Raw genomic sequence first — 17,099 nt, forward strand, 5'->3', positions numbered from 1 at the left:
GAGGTCAAAGGTCAGACTGGAGGAAGTAGAAAAGCGACACGAGACGCTCACGTAATAAATCATGTGAACTATCCTGCTGAAGAGGAACAAACTCCACGAAATGACACGTGATGTTTCACTGGAATTATCAACACCAGTGAGAGGAACATCAGACCCTACACATGACCCTGTGGGGCACCAGCTCATCATGATCAGCTACAAAAAAGTGAAAATGTCTACAAAAAAAACTGACAAGGAGAAAAACCTCAGCACAAAACATGCAATAAAAATATAGCAGAATATCTCAGAACTTGTGTCTGGATTAATGCATTAAACCATGAGGGAGGAATAAACAGTTCAGTGGTCAGTTAATTCACTCCTTGGTTTGTTGTCAGTGGTACGATCATGAGTTCATATTGAATATTAATAATACACATTTAATAAGAATCTAACAGTGTGGGTTTGCTGTGTATCGAGTTGTGAAGATAAACATTTCTGTAAAACGGAAAAAAAAATTCTGCAACCAAATATTATTTCTGTAGTGTGACGGTAAAAAGGGTAAAAATGGGTTAATGTATATTATATATTTATATTATTTCTGCTATGAAGGAGTGTGTGTGTGTGTGTATTTGTGTGTATATGAGTGTACGTGTGTGTATGAGTGTATATGAGTGTGTATGTGTATGAGTGTATATGTGTGTATATGTGTGTGTGTGTGTGTGTGTATGTATGTGTGTATGTGTGTGTATGTGTGTTTGCACGCGCGTGTATGAGTGTGTGTGTGTATGTGTGTGTATATGTGTGTGTATATGCGTGTATGTGTGTGTGTATATGCGTGTATGTGTGCGCGCGCGTGTATGAATGTGTGTGTGTGTATGTATGTATGTGTGTGTGTATATGCGTGTATGTGTGTATGTATATGCGTGTATGTGTGCGCGCGCGTGTATGAGTGTGTGTGTGTGTATGTATGTATGTGTGTGTGTGTATGCGTGTGTATATGCGTGTATGTGTATATGTGTGTGTATATGTGTGTGTATATGTGTGTGTATGTGTGTGTGTGTGTGAGTGTGTGTGTGTGAGTGTGTGTGTGTGTGAGTGTGTGTGTGTGTGTGTGTGTGTGTGTGTGAGAGAGAGTGCACAAGCGTAATTTATTACGCCGAGGCTTTTAAAGCTCTTCCGTCCGTCTGATCTCTCGGCTGTGTTTGTTTTCATTAAAGCCTTACGAGTCTTTTGTCCCACAGTGAAACATTATCGATTTGGAGAGACACTCTGGTGAAAACAGAAATTGAAGTTCAGAGCGTTATCATTTTTTTCCCACCATTGTTCCGTTCTGCAGGACAGGAAGTAGCTTTCTTTACTCACTTAGCGGCGAATTTCACCATCTGCTTGCTGGCGCGTTCTCCCACGGCCACCAGAGCCTGGACGTTAAACTGCTGCTGACGCAGGACCAAGAAACACTGCTTCCCTGTCACACACACACACACACACACACACACGACCGCTTATCTTTTAACTAAAATTGGCTAGGTCCTTATGACATTAGCTAGCTCTATTCTAACATTACACAGATTAATTAGTAAGTTAGTTAGGATTTTACAATAATTAGCCAAGTACAAGGAATTATCTGGCTGTTTATAAAACCTGCTAAGCACTAACATCAAACAGCTGTTCAGGTAGCATTAGCAAAGCTAACAAATAAACAGCTAGTATAGCTACTGTTACTGAAATACTCAATATTTTATTTAAAGCTGCTGTTTTTATGTAACAAAGGGTTTTTCAGTTAGAAAAACAAATAAAAACTCATTCTTGATGTTACATGATTAAATTTGCGATTGAACGATTTGAATGAATGAATTGTATTTTTGCACACGTCCTGGGGGTTTAAGACACTCTTTGTCTTCTAAATACAGTTGTTCTGTTCTCAGGCTGAGATTGATATGATAAAATATTAAAATTCCTAAGTGAGTCAATCCAGTGTGCTCATTAGCATATTAGGCCCCGCCCACTGGCAGCTCTCTGAGGTGAGTGTGATCTGTGAGATTAACACATTTCAGACTCAACGTTTCCGAAGGTTTAAAGTAATTGAACGTTTCTTTTAGACCCCAGTGCCTGGGAGTTTCAGCAGAATCTCGTCCTTAGCCCGACGCCAGTGTCCTGATAACACACCTGAGTAAACTGAGGAGTGTGTTTGTGTTTTTTAGCGAGCTGAGATCAGACAGCGCTCAGATGCTTTGATGCTCGGCCGTGAGGAAAAACCCAATCAGGATGTTATTCTGCTCTTTTGCTCTCAAGGACATCCTTCAGCTCACAAAATAAAAAACAAGGTCAGCTGGGTCGCGATATGAAAGCAGTTCAGGAAGGAAACTGAAACTCTGCCAAGGTTCAGATACAATATTCCCAACTCCAGAATGCGCAGATTCCAGGTCTGAGGTTCAGAAAAACAACCTCCAAATTTACTATTTTACACAAAACTATAATCTGTGATTCTGTAGATCCGGTCTGTCTGTCTGTCTGCACCTGTTCATCCGTCTGTCTGTCTGTCTGTCTGCACCTGTTCGTCCGTCTGTCTGTCTGTCTGCACCTGTTCGTCCGTCTGTCTGTCTGTCTGCACCTGTTCGTCCGTCTGTCTGTCTGTCTGCACCTGTTCGTCCGTCTGTCTGTCTGTCTGCACCTGTTCGTCCGTCTGTCTGTCTGTCTGCACCTGTTCGTCCGTCTGTCTGTCTGTCTGCACCTGTTCGTCCGTCTGTCTGTCTGTCTGCACCTGTTCGTCCGTCTGTCTGTCTGTCTGCACCTGTTCGTCCGTCTGTCTGTCTGTCTGCACCTGTTCGTCCGTCTGTCTGTCTGTCTGCACCTGTTCGTCCGTCTGTCTGTCTGTCTGCACCTGTTCGTCCGTCTGTCTGTCTGTCTGCACCTGTTCGTCCGTCTGTCTGTCTGTCTGCACCTGTTCGTCCGTCTGTCTGTCTGTCTGCACCTGTTCGTCCGTCTGTCTGTCTGTCTGCACCTGTTCGTCCGTCTGTCTGTCTGTCTGCACCTGTTCGTCCGTCTGTCTGCACCTGTTCGTCCGTCTGTCTGTCTGTCTGCACCTGTTCGTCCGTCTGTCTGCACCTGTTCGTCCGTCTGTCTGTCTGCACCTGTTCGTCCGTCTGTCTGTCTGTCTGCACCTGTTCGTCCGTCTGTCTGTCTGTCTGCACCTGTTCGTCCGTCTGTCTGTCTGTCTGCACCTGTTCGTCCGTCTGTCTGTCTGTCTGCACCTGTTCGTCCGTCTGTCTGCCTGTCTGCACCTGTTCGTTCGTCTGTCTGTCTGTCTGCACCTGTTCGTTCGTCTGTCTGTCTGTCTGCACCTGTTCGTTCGTCTGTCTGCCTGTCTGCACCTGTTCGTCCGTCTGTCTGCCTGTCTGCACCTGTTCGTCCGTCTGTCTGTCTGTCTGCACCTGTGCGTCTGTCTGTCTGTCTGCACCTGTGCGTCTGTCTGTCTGTCTGCACCTGTTCGTCTGTCTGTGTCGCTCTGTCTATCAGTCAGTCAGTCCATCTGCACCTGTTCATCTGTCTGTCTGCACCTGTTCATCTGTCTGTCTACACCTGTTCATCTGTCTGTCTGCACCTGTTCATCTGTCTGTCTGCACCTGTTCATCTGTCTGTCTGCACCTGTTCATCTGTCTGTCTGCACCTGTTCATCTGTCTGTCTACCCGTCTACATAACACACTTATTAATTCTGTGTTCTATCTGTCAGACTGACGTTCAGTCTCTGTGAATATTGAGACTGAGGACAGAGGCGGTGTAATCTGACACACATACACTTACCTTTAGCTCTGCTGGTGTGAATCCTGGCACGCACCCAGACTGTCTGACCTGCTCTATCAGGAGTCAGCTCACACACTCGCACCAGAGACCTGTCTGTCTCACAGTGAAAGTGAGAGAGAGAGAGAGAGAGAGAGAGAGAGAGAGGCGTGTATGGGAGTATACTGTGTCACATTAAACTCACTCTCACTCACACACACGCGCTCTCTCACTCACACACACGCGCTCTCTCACTCACACACACGCGCTCTCTCACTCACACACACGCGCTCTCTCACTCACACACACGCGCTCTCTCACTCACACACACGCGCTCTCTCACTCACACACACGCGCTCTCTCACTCACACACACGCGCTCTCTCACTCACACACACGCGCTCTCTCACTCACACACGCGCGCTCTCTCACTCACACACGCGCTCTCACACACACGCGCTCTCACACACACGCGCTCTCACACACACGCGCTCACACACACGCGCTCACACACACGCGCTCACTCACACACTCACTCACACACTCACTCACACACTCACTCACACACTCACTCACACACTCACTCACACACTCACTCACACACTCACTCACACACTCACTCACACACACACTCACACACACACTCACACACACACTCACACACACACACACACACACACTCACACACACACTCACACACACACACTCACACACACACTCACACACACACACACACACACACTCACACTAGTGTTAATTTCGTCACCTATTTTTAATTTAGTCTTAGTCTTGTGCCAAATGTCCTTGTTAGTTTTAGTCATATTTAGTCATTCACATATCTTTTTTTGTTAGTCAAGTTTTAGTCGACTAAAAGTCTCGTCATTTTAGTCTAGTTTTAGTCAAAAAATTGTAGCTTGACCACATCTGGAATCTATTGTAAGAATAAATACAACGAGGCCTCATTAAATGCAATAATATCAGGAACACAAGTGTTATAGTGGAAATAAATAACTTAATGAAAAGCCTAAGATCTAAACTGTAGGTGTGTATATATATATATATATATATATATATATATATATATATATATAATTACACACTTAATGCAAGTTATACATGGTATTGCACACACCGTTATTGATGATATTTGGAGCAATATTACATGTAATTACATGTTTACATGTAAACTTGATTCCCTTACATATACATTTGTTTTTATACATATACTTTTAAGCCTAATTATTCATTTTGATTATGATGTGATTGTGACAGGGAAGAGGTTTCAGGTTGGGGGTGCTGAGTTTTTTCTGTCACCACTTTTGAATAAGAAACAATATCAAGGCTATAAAACTTTTCAAAACTCCGTGAATCACAAAAGTATCAGTGAGAAGTTGAGAACACACGTTTAAACAGTGTATACACTCGAACACACAGGATTCTAACGGTAGAGACGCACTATTTTCTTTAGCGGAAACAATACAATTGTTTTTAAATCAATAAACTCCTTTTTAAATCATCATTTTGAGTCAAATTATCGATTTATTTGGTAGGCAGCAATATAATAAGCGGGATCCGCTTCGCGGACCTGTAACTTGAGCAACAGCGAAGCCGCGAACTCGTGCTGAATATTTTAAAGGCGTAACAGCTGATGAAAAAACAGAGACAATTGTAGACGAAAATGAAGAGAGATTTTATCTTCGTTTTTATTTTATACAAAACATTTTCATCTCGTCTTTTTTCGTCAACAATAATGCACGTTAATTTAGTCTTAGTCAGCGTTTTTGGACAGTGGTGCAGTCTCGTCATCGTCTCGTCTTAGTCATGAAAAAAAAAGGTTGTTGACGAACATATTTCGTCTCGTCTGACGAAATTAACACTAACTCACACACACACACACTCACACACACTCACTCACACACACACTCACTCACACACACACAGTGAGTTCGTGTGACTCTACTTTACAGCAGGGTTTAGTGGGGGGTCTTTAACCCTGTTATTACCCAAGTGGGGGGTCTTTAACTCTATTACCCTGTTATTGGGGTCATTTACAGTGAAGTGACCCTCCACACACACACACAAATTTGAGCAGCTCTGTAGGTGGTCTGAGAGTGAAACACTCACCCAATTTCTCTTGTGACTGCATCATCACACACACACCGTAACGATCCTGTGCAAAGTCCTGACACACACCACAAACACACACACACAGACAGACACACACAATATACACTTCATAGTTCACATCCATATCTCACAGTTCAATGATAATTATGAAACAAACTCTGTGTGTGTGAGAGAGTGTTGTAATAAAGTGATTGGTCAGTGTACTCACATCTTCCTCAGTAGTCTGCTGATCAGCTGCCTGTAAAAAAACCAACATACACACTCACAAACATGAGAGATTTGAGAGTTCACACACTGATGTTAGCCTTGTTTTCTGGTTGTGTGTGAGACTGTACTGTGTCTGTGCGCTGTATCTATAACTGCATCTTTCCATCTGTCTGTTTTACAGTCTGTGCTTTTAATATTTGTCCATTTCAGTCATCCTTTGGTCTCTTTGTCCATCTGTTTCTCCTTCCATCCATTTGTCTGGCTGATGTCCTTTTGTTCTTACGTTCATCTGTCTGTCATTCAACCTTTCCTTCTATTCGTCTGTCTGTTCTTTCATCCTCTCGCCCATCTGTCTGTACTTTTGTCTGCCTGACCGTCTGTCTGTACTTTTGTCTGCCTGACTGTCTGCCTGCCTGTCCGTATGAACCCAAATGATGTCACTACATTTACACACACCAGTGTTAAGGACACGGCTGTGCGGTCAGTGAGTTTGAGCTTGTTTTTATTGGTACATAAACAAAGTCTAAGTGCAGGAATTGGTAGACAATGGTTTCCCAGCATTGGCATCTAACACACACACACACACACACATACATACACACACACATACCAGCTTGGCCTGTTTCTCAGCCTTCTTGGCTGCTTTCTCTGCTTCCTTCTGCTGTTTCTTCAGCGCTTTCTTCGACTGGGACGCCTGCTGCTCCTCCTCAGCCGAGCTGTGACAGGAAAAGTTTCATGTTTACTGTCATGTGAATAGAGAGAGCTTTAAACATTTTATATACAGTGAAATTCCTGTTACAATCGTTCTCTCTGAATGAGAGAGTTGAAGCGAAAACTGTAGAGATTACAGATTACTCAGTTATTAATATAACAGAGTCAGTAAAGAAACAGTGACATAGTGAGACAGTGTAAAGGTGAAACACTGAAAGTCTGACACCAGAGTCTGATCTCAGTGCTGTCCATCAGTCAGAGAGGAGTAGAAAAAAATAAAAACAGAGACGCAGGTTTAGAGCAATTGTTTCCACACATGGCCTCAGAGGAACGTGGGGAGGCGGCGAGATAAGCGTGAAACGTTCCTACATTGTTCAAACAGGAGCTGAGGAAAGAGCAGGCAGCGAGAGGACTTCCTGTCTTTAGGTATTTATTCCACACCTCAACTCAGTCACGTACAGCAGGCTGGTCAGACTTTTACACACACACACACACACACACTTCCAGTGCATTTGTGCGTTTGTAATACGCACAAACCAAGACAAACATTAAATAAACTCTCAAAAATAAAAATAATGACTGTATAATGGTTCAGAGCGTCAGAGTTTTCTATCTGTTTAATGGTTCATGCTTCAGGTGATTTCTACTCGCTGTACCGATTGACAGAGTAATGATGTAAATAAGACTAAAGTTGTGAAGCACTGAGTGTTGGCAGCGTTACAGCAGGAAAGGTCTAGCAGTGAGTCCCAACTTCCTGACGAGTGATAAACCTCTATTACAGCAGGAGATCAAAAGCTTTATAGTCTAAATGTGTGTCTCTTGAAGTCGATATTCCTCTGAAACTAAATGCAGTCAGGGGCTAGTTTATAAGGCTAAAGCAGCTAACAGTGTTCCTCAGACACTGATGATGTTCAAGTAACAGTGCAGTCTGAAAACAAAAGCAACGCACAGTTAAAACATTTATTTATGTCTGTACTTTTGAGAGTACAACACCACACTTTTTTACGATCGGCACTCGTTCATCAGCTGAAAGATTCTCTGGTCAGGTCTCAACTCATCAGACCTGATGAACACGCTGCAGTAAACACACTCCATCAGAACAGCTGCTGAAACCTGAGGGGCTCAAACTCAGAACTCTGTATTTATAGAAATCACTTTATATAAAAAGGAAATCTTACTTAAAATGAGAGAGAGAGAGAGAGAGAGAGAGAGAGAGAGAGAGAGAGAGAGAAAGAACGAGAAAGAGAAAGAAAGAGACAGAGAGAAAGAGAAAAAGAAAGAGAGAAAGAAAGAGAAAGAAAGAAAGAAAGAAAGAAAGAAAGAGAGAGAGAAAGAGAAAGAGAGAGAGAGAAAGAGAGAGAAAGAAAGAGAGAAAGAAAGAGAAAGAAAGAACGAGAAAGAGAGAAACAAAGAGAAAGAGAGAAAGAAAAAGATAGAAAGAAAGAGAAAGAGAGAGTAAATAAATATTGTACTAGATTGAAACACTAAACAGAATATAACATTATTGTTATTATTTAATGTTTAATTCAGTGTAAGTGATTAAACCCTTGATTGCTGGTTTACTCTAGATAAACTATTATATATAAACACATAAGTATAAATACTTATATAAACACTTATTATAAACATATAAACTTAGTCACAACAGTACAGTGCAGTTACTACAAACGCTGATGCAATCACTTGCAATGGTTTTTCCCCAAACCTATTCCGCCAAAGCCCGCCCCCTTATTCTGATTGGCTCATTAGATAAAGCGTCGGACGCCACGGTTCGTCAGCACTGCTGACGTTCGTCAGAGCTATCCAATCGGAACGCAGTTCTGAAACAAGTCCATAAGTAAAGTCGGGCTGCACCGGAATACGGGTGGGGAGATGGTGTAACTAGCGAGGCTTTTAAAAGGAAGTGGCAGGAGAAAGTTAGTGACATGTAACACTCACCATTTAGCCTCTTCCTTCGTCATGTTGTAAATACACGGTGTTTACTCAGTGCAGTAAGGTGAGAATCAGTGATTCAGTACAGACACACGGCCGAGCCTAGGGGTAGCGTGAGGAAAAGGAAGGAGCGATTTCATCTGCGCACTACAACACGGGTGTGAAACACATCCGTGTGGAAACACAGACAGGAATAAAGGTTCCACCCGACTAATGACTCGTGTGTAACTTTGCTGTAGTAAACACTTTAAAAACAAAACAATTAGTATGACAAAGTCTGTAGTGCAGCACATTAATGTCCTGAAGGGTGTTCTGAGTGTGTTTTCTGCTGTATATTCAACTCATCAACCCTTTTTCCTGTTTGATATGAAGTGTTTCATTTCATGACTCAATAATAAAAGGTTTTGTTTGTTTGTTTGTTTGTTTGTTTGTTTGTTAAAATGTCACAGTGGTTTCTGTCTATCAATCTTTATATTGGTTTGTTTGTTTGTTAAAATGTCACAGTGGTTTCTGTCTATCAATCTCTATATTGTTTTGTTTGTTTGGAATGTTTTAGATCATAATCTGTGATTAAAGTTAATTTGTTGGTTTGTTTATTACTTTGTTTGTTTGTTTGTTTGTTAAAATTTCACAGTGTTTTCTGTCTATCAATCTTTATATTGGTTTGTTTGTTTGTTAAAATGTCACAGTGGTTTCTGTCTATCAATCTCTATATTGTTTTGTTTGTTTGGAATGTTTTAGATCATAATCTGTGATTAAAGTTAATTTGTTGGTTTGTTTATTACTTTGTTTGTTTGTTTGTTTGTTAAAATTTCACAGTGTTTTCTGTCTATCAATCTTTATATTGGTTTGTTTGTTTGTTAAAATGTCACAGTGGTTTCTGTCTATCAATCTTTACGTTGTTTTGTTTGTTTGGAATTAATATTTTCTTTGTTTATGACGTCACGGTGGTGGGAAATTCTACCAAGTTACTAATTCTATATAAGTTACTATTAAAATCATGTTGTTTATTTAGCTATTTGTTTATGAAGTTGGTGATCATGTCTATAAACATTTAACATTCCCTATAGTTTTTAATTCTATTTCAGTTTAATTGACTAATCATGAAAAAAGAAGAAAAACAGATTTTTTTTTGTTTGTTTGTTTTTTTTTAATAGAAAGTCCTGAAAAATTCCACAGAGGAAATAAAACAAAGCTTAATTAAAGATCCAAGTTTCTGAAAGATTTCGAAACGTCATCATGATGTAATAATTAAGAGTGTAGTGTTTTCTGTTACCTGCTGAGATACATGTTTATTTACAACAATTACAACAATCATGTGACTGGTTATCAGCTGCCTGTAAAATGATTAGATTTTTTAATGATTTGATATTTTTATAGCTGTATTTTTAGATTTTGTCACTGTAATATCAACAGTTATTATTATTAAAATTGTGTCTATAATAGTTCTGATGTGACTGTGTGTGTTTGTGTGTGTGAGCGCGTGTGTATTTGTATGTGCGTGTGTGTGTATGTGTGTGTGTGCGTGTGTGTATGTTTGTGTATGTGTGTGTGTTACACTTTACATTCCCACAATATGGAGTGGTTTGTTGTTGTCTGGTGGAGCTTCTTATCTCAGGTCTGTCCCGGGGTTAGAGACGCGTCCCTCGGAAAACAACACAACTCTGACTTCATCAGCTCTAAGCTTTGAGAAAATCACCATCATCAACATATCCATCATCATCATCATCATCATCATCATCATCATCATCATTATTAACAGCTTTTCCATTGTTTCACTTTATATCCTGACTGTAGCTGCACAATTCAACACTTCCTAAGTCATTATTTCCAGTTATTTCCTGACTGATTAATAATGCAGATAGTTAAGTCTCTCTCTCTCTCTCTCTCTCTCTCTCTCTCTCTCTCTCTCTCTCTCTCTCTCTCTCTCTCTCTCTCTGTGTGTGTGTTTGTGTAAGTGTGTGTGTATGTGTGTGTGTTGGAGTGTTCCAGTGTTCCAGCCTCACACACCTCAGTGATCACAGGAAGTAATTCTTGCTTCCCAGCTGGAGTTGTTCACTGAGTGGAAGGAAGGACATTAGTGTCCAGTGTGTCACACATGTTATCTAAAGGTCAGAGGTTAAAGCTGGAGATAAATAATACATGTAAAATGGACCCCCCCCCCCCACACACACACACACACACAGCTTAATAGTAATGCCTCTTCAGCTAGTGTTTGTTTATTCTTTTATGCTCTCATTTATTGACTTTTACTTATAAGACTCAACAGTTCTTTTATGAAGATGAGATTAAATTTAATCATATTTATATGTTTACAGTTTATATGTTTATACATTCTCTCAGTTTCAAAGAAAATGATGAATATGAGTGTGCTGAGAAAACCTGGATCACTTTAGACTGAGCACTGAGACACTGAGTACTTAGACACTGAGCACTGAGATACTGAGACACTGAGTACTGAGACACTGAGTACTGAGACACTGAGCACTGAGATACTGAGACACTGAGTACTTAGACACTGAGCACTGAGATACTGAGACACTGAGTACTGAGACACTGAGTACTGAGACACTGAGTACTGAGACACTGAGACACTGAGTACTGAGACACTGAGCACTGAGATACTGAGTACTGAGACACTGAGACACTGAGACACTGAGACACTGAGTACTGTGAGACTGAGGCACTGAGTACTGTGAGACTGAGGCACTGAGACACTGATCACTGAGACACTGGGACCCTGGGACCCTGAGACACTGATCACTGAGACACTAAATACTGTGAGACTGAGACACTCATACACTGAGCACTGTGAGACTGAGACACTGAGTACTGTGAAACTGAGACCCTGAGACACTGAGCACTGTGAGACTGAGACTCTGAGCACTATGAGACTGAGACACTGAGCACTCAGACACTGAGCACTGTGAGACTATGGCACTGAGACACAGACAATGTGGCACTGAGACACTGTGGCACTGAGACACTGAGCACTGTGAGACTGAGACACTGTGGCACTGAGACACTGAGCACTGTGAGACTGAGACACTGAGCACTGAGACACTGTGGCACTGAGACACTGAGACTCTGAGAGCCTGAGACTCTGAGAGCCTGAGACACTGATCGCTGAAACACTGAGCACTGAGACACTGAGACATTGAAACACTTTCTCAGAAACAGGAGCTTGTACAGTGGTCATCATATTTCCAGTGACCACAAAGAGATATCTGCTGAAGCTCAGCTCACATCACACATCCAATCAGGCTCAATAAAAGTTTCCACATTTGTCTGAGTCTCAGTGTCACTGGAAGTTTTTGAGGAACTAGTGGAGCACGAAGGAAACACTCTCACAAACACACATACAAACACTCACACAATCATACAAACAATCACACAAACACACACAATCATACAAAAAATCACACAAACACTCACACAAAAGATCACACAAACCATCACACAATCACACAAACAATAAAGCACACACAATCACACAAACACACACACAAAAGATCACACAAACCATCACACAATCACACAAACAATAACAAAACACACACAATCACACAAACACTCACACAAAAGATCACACAAACCATCACACAATCACACATACAATAAAACTCACACAAACAATAAAACACACACAATCACACAAACACTCACACAAAAGATCACACAAACCATCACACAATCACACAAACAATAAAACACTCACAATCACACAAACACACACAAAAGATCACACAAACTATCACACAATCACACAATCACTCAAACAATCAAACACACAATCACACATTCACACAAACAATCACACAAGCCATCAGACAATCACACAAAATATCAAACAGACACTCACACAATCACACAAACACTCACATTGATGGAGTAGTTGATCAGGTATTTAAAGCTCTGCCACTGTTGGCTAATTGAGGCCTTTAACCCTCTCCACCTCAGGCAGCTGTATCATATCTGGATGTGTGTGTTAATGATAAAGGCTTCTTCTGTAAACCCTCTGAAGAGACTGTGAGATATTCTCACACATTACTATCATCAGGTTTTATTGCAGTGACGTTACTCACCTCTCACACACACTGTTTTCTGTTTGTAAAAGAAAAGCTTTTATTTTTGCTGACATGCTGAGCTCAGTGACCCTGGAGCCGAGCTGGTGTTTACATCAAAGCAGCGTAGACACTTACATACAAGACTGATAAAATCCCCCAACTTACCCCAACTGGAGAGAGTAAACCCTCTGCTACTGCTGTTTTTTGTCTTCAGCCATGTTCAATCCAGTGCTGGGTAGATAAAGGACTTCTTATTCATGTTAAATTGATATGACGTGCAATACAACGGATGCCGAAGGAACTAGTGACACAACAGTATGGAAACTAATTCCTAAACTCTATTGTAATTCATGTCCTGCCATCATTACATTACACACACGAGACCTCAATTACTACACGAGGGAGAAACACTTTAGTGCACTACATAGGGAAGATAAATGCACTATACTGAGTGGATTAAGATGTGGCTTGTTACAGATCGATATACTTTACTAATACCATGAGGAAAAGGCTGACTCTGTGAGAACCCTGAGACATCTACAGATCTACCGGCTCCAGTTGGACTCTGTGATACTTGTATATTTGTAACCACACCATCTAGTGTCACCCATATGAGGATGGGTTCCCCTTGAGTCTGGTTCCTCTCAAGGTTTCTTCCTTTACCAATCTAAGGGAGTTTTTCCTTGCCACTGTTGCCTGAGCCCTCAGACTTGCTCATTGGGGACAAATACACATACACACATACATACATACATACATACACACTGTGGACTATATATATCTTGAATTTTTATTATATTAATTCTTTATACTTCTCCTTATGTTTATCTTTTGTTTTATGTTTATGTTCTGTAAAGCTGCTTTGTGACAATGTCCATTGTAAAAAGCGCTATACAAATAAACTTGAATTGAATTGAATTGAGGAAAATTCGTGATTATTGAAACAATTTTATAAACTTTATATTAATTATATTATATAAATTATATAAATTATATTAACATTAACTGCATAATCAGTATTTCTCCGCAACCACAGATCTGAGAGTAGCGATGCTATGGAAACATCAAATAAAACGGATTACAAGGTACTCGTTTACAAAAAGGAACAGAAGAAGAATGAGTCAGAGGTAAAGCAGATGGAAAAGGAGAGAGAGAGAAAGAGAAGAAAAGAGAGAAGGGGAAAGAGAAAGAGAAAGATAATAATAGACGTTGTTCATTTTACACTTGAGAAACATGATGCTGCTTCCTGAGTCTCTTTTCTGTCTATTTGTGTTTTTATGTAAAATGAAAAATAATAGAACAGGATTAAATATTTACATGATTTGGTTTTTTGACTCACAATAAGATCAAAAACACACAAAGCAACACAACTGGAGACGATCCACGTGTCAGGTCTGATGTTCGAGACGTTCACTACTTCATTCGTGAAATATTCTGTAACAAATCTGGAACTATTTATTTTAAGTTTCTAACATAAAAGGGATAAAAAACGAATGTCTTTTTTTCCTCTCTGGTGGATTTTAATCACTTAAAATGAGATATTTATTAAAAGTGATATTTTGTGGTGTTTTTATTTGTTTTTCTTCACATGCTCTTTTACAAACAAACACATACACACACACACACACACACACACACACACAGGTTCATGGCTGCAGCAGGGTCGTTCCTCTACATTACCAAGTGAAAACCCGGAGAAGGAGCCGAAGGTCAGGAGATAAAGCTCAGCCTTGACACTCTCATGGAGCTCATTAACACTTCTTTTGCCCTTAAGTAGTGTTAACTACACTGCAGTGACTCTAGAGTAGAGTGTGTAGAGGTAGTGGGTTTTTTCTGAGCAGAGAGATGTGTCTTAGAAAAATAGGATCTTTGTTCTGATGGATAATGAAGGAGTTCTGAAGGAGTTCTGATGGATAATGATGGAGTTCTGATGGGGAACACTGTGGAACAGTTCTGTACTCTCTGTACTCACTGTAATGTCAGATTAATGTTAGGAGATGTGAAAAGATCTAATCATGTCTTTTTTTTTTTAGTAAAATCAGAGCACAGACTCTGAGCACATGATCATCTTTAACTTCAATTCATTTTATCTTCATAAATGTTACTAAGAAGGAAGAAGAGATAAAAAATGAAGGTTTAACATGGTGTGTGTGTGTGTGTGTGTGTGTGTGTGTGGAAAAATTAGACAATGAAAGATTTCCTGCTGTGAGGTGTGGCTGTACATTGGGTTGCCAGATTGAACAATTTCCCACTCTTTATCTAGAACTGTGGAAATTTGATGTATTTCGCGGTAAAAATGACAGGGATAAAAATATTATATAATATTTAAAATCTGAACACAAACACTGAATCTCTGATTGTGTCTTTTTTTTTCTCATATGAGCTGCTTATAAATTAGTTGTAAGCTTTTAATAAGCCTTAGGTTTAACTTATTTATTATAAATTATTTAAAATCATGCTCTGAAATGGAATATTTTACTCTCCATCCTTTTTACATCTATTATACAATTTTCATAAATTGTTAAAAAAAAAAAGTTGCCTCTATCCTGTACAGCAAATTAAACAGCTCAGAATTGTGCAGTTTATAATAAACAAACAAACAAATAAACAAATAAACAAATAAAAAGATTAAAACCTTTAGCAACATTTTATTATTATTATTATTATTATTATTATTATTATTATTATTATTATTATTATTATTATTATTATTATTCATAACATTTTGGAGCCTGGGAAACTATGACAAGTGTGTGAAAATAAATTAGCAGACAAACAGATCTGACAATGAGGTGTTCATTGTAAGGTGTGGCTGTAAACAGGGTTGCCAGAGTGGACTAAGACCCCATTCTTTATCTTGTGGAAAATATGTGAAAAATGTGAGATAAAATTTGATCTTTCAGTGATGCACAAAAAAAAAATCTTTGTCATTTTAAATTAGGATTATTATCATTCTACAATTAAGTCTAAAGTATATCCTTGTGAGCAAACCAAAGCACACTGAAGCCTCTGTGTCTGTTTTACACAAATAAAAATAAAAGAGTAAAGTAGAATTTTAAAAGATTACAAAATGCATAGACGACTGAAGATCTGACTTCATCACCGGTAAGAGCTTTAAGTCTGATCTGTGTGTGAACATTCACTAGCTGATAAAAATCTCAGTGAGGTGTTCATGATAAGGTGTGGCTGCAAAAAAGACTGGGTTGCCAGATTGGGTGTCTTTGTCTTGTCTTAAACCGTGGAAAGATGTGGCTAAAATCTAAAATAACTGCACACACACACACACACACACACACACACACACACACACACACACACGCACACAAACACACTGGAGGCTTAGGCCATGGTATACAAAACACACACAAAACATTGAACAAGATCAGTTTAATAATGATGATGCTGATGATGATGATGATGACTGTATGTAGAGTGTGTAGTGTCTATTTCAGTTTAATTACACCATAAAATTGATGTTTGAAGTATAATTATTAAACCTTCATACTCTCATACTTTTATTGTGAATGTTCTTGCTAATCACATTTCACTTTACTGCAGATTTTTACCTCTGTTTGTGTGTGTGTGTGTGTGTGAGAGAGAGAGTCATCTAACAGCCCCTCGGGATGCTGATCCTCTCCTTCTGTCAGTAAGTTTAGGGTGTCTGGTGTCACTAGGTGCTTTAAAGATGTTAAGCAGGACAGATGTTCCTCAGATCAGGTGGAGCTTTTGTGTTTTTTGTGTTGCTAACTTGACAGACCTTCAGCCTCCTGCCCCTCCTCCCCCACCCATCCCCCGCCCCGACCACACCACCAGTTTGGATGTGTGTGTGTGTGTGTGTGCATGTGTGAGAGAGGGTGTGTGTGTGTGTGTGAGCGGGGGAAGGGAAGAGTCAGTCTTTGACTTGCAAAATGACAGCTATTCCAGAAACATCAGTTCAACATTCTAGCCTTTTATTGTGAACAACGAGCCACTTAAACACCACACAGCTAAATGTTTCAGTGTGAGCTACTGCTTTGTTTTTCTTCAATAAATAGAACAACAGTGAAGAAAAAAAATTAAGTGCATACACACACACACACACAAACTATTTACAGAATATATACACATCCATTCAGCATTAACATTAAGAGAAAACATTCGTTCTGTTGCTATGGCAACATTAATATTGTTTTGACTGACAAAATATGAGAATCTGGAATCTTAATAAAAAACAGATTTTGCTGCAAAAAAAAAAAAAAAAAACAATATTAGCATGAAAAAACATCTTGTATGCAGTTTAAAGCTGATCAAATGAAATGG

The 17,099-nt window shown here is 39.8% G+C and overlaps 2 protein-coding genes across 2 annotated transcripts in view; both read right to left on the bottom strand.

The window, feature by feature from the left end:
- Positions 1-8,898, bottom strand: part of dars1 (aspartyl-tRNA synthetase 1) — a 31,409-nt gene extending 22,511 nt beyond the window's left edge. Inside the window, exons 1-6 of the mRNA XM_060877044.1 lie at positions 8,740-8,898; positions 6,701-6,806; positions 6,092-6,121; positions 5,881-5,938; positions 3,782-3,874; positions 1,342-1,444 (exon numbers count right to left, since the gene is read on the bottom strand). Of these exons, the coding sequence (XP_060733027.1) occupies positions 1,342-1,444; positions 3,782-3,874; positions 5,881-5,938; positions 6,092-6,121; positions 6,701-6,806; positions 8,740-8,762 (413 nt within the window). The 5' untranslated portion in view covers positions 8,763-8,898. The remainder of the gene's footprint in view (positions 1-1,341; positions 1,445-3,781; positions 3,875-5,880; positions 5,939-6,091; positions 6,122-6,700; positions 6,807-8,739) is intronic.
- A 7,835-nt stretch (positions 8,899-16,733) lies between these two features.
- cxcr4b (chemokine (C-X-C motif), receptor 4b) overlaps positions 16,734-17,099 on the bottom strand; it is a 2,023-nt gene continuing 1,657 nt past the window's right edge. Inside the window, exon 2 of the mRNA XM_060877045.1 lies at positions 16,734-17,099. This exon is cut by the window's right edge and continues 1,381 nt beyond it. The gene's annotated coding sequence lies outside the window, so the exon portion shown is untranslated.

The sequence above is a fragment of the Tachysurus vachellii genome, chromosome 8, assembly GCF_030014155.1.
Source record: "Tachysurus vachellii isolate PV-2020 chromosome 8, HZAU_Pvac_v1, whole genome shotgun sequence".
Classification (NCBI taxonomy): Eukaryota; Metazoa; Chordata; class Actinopteri; order Siluriformes; family Bagridae; genus Tachysurus; species Tachysurus vachellii.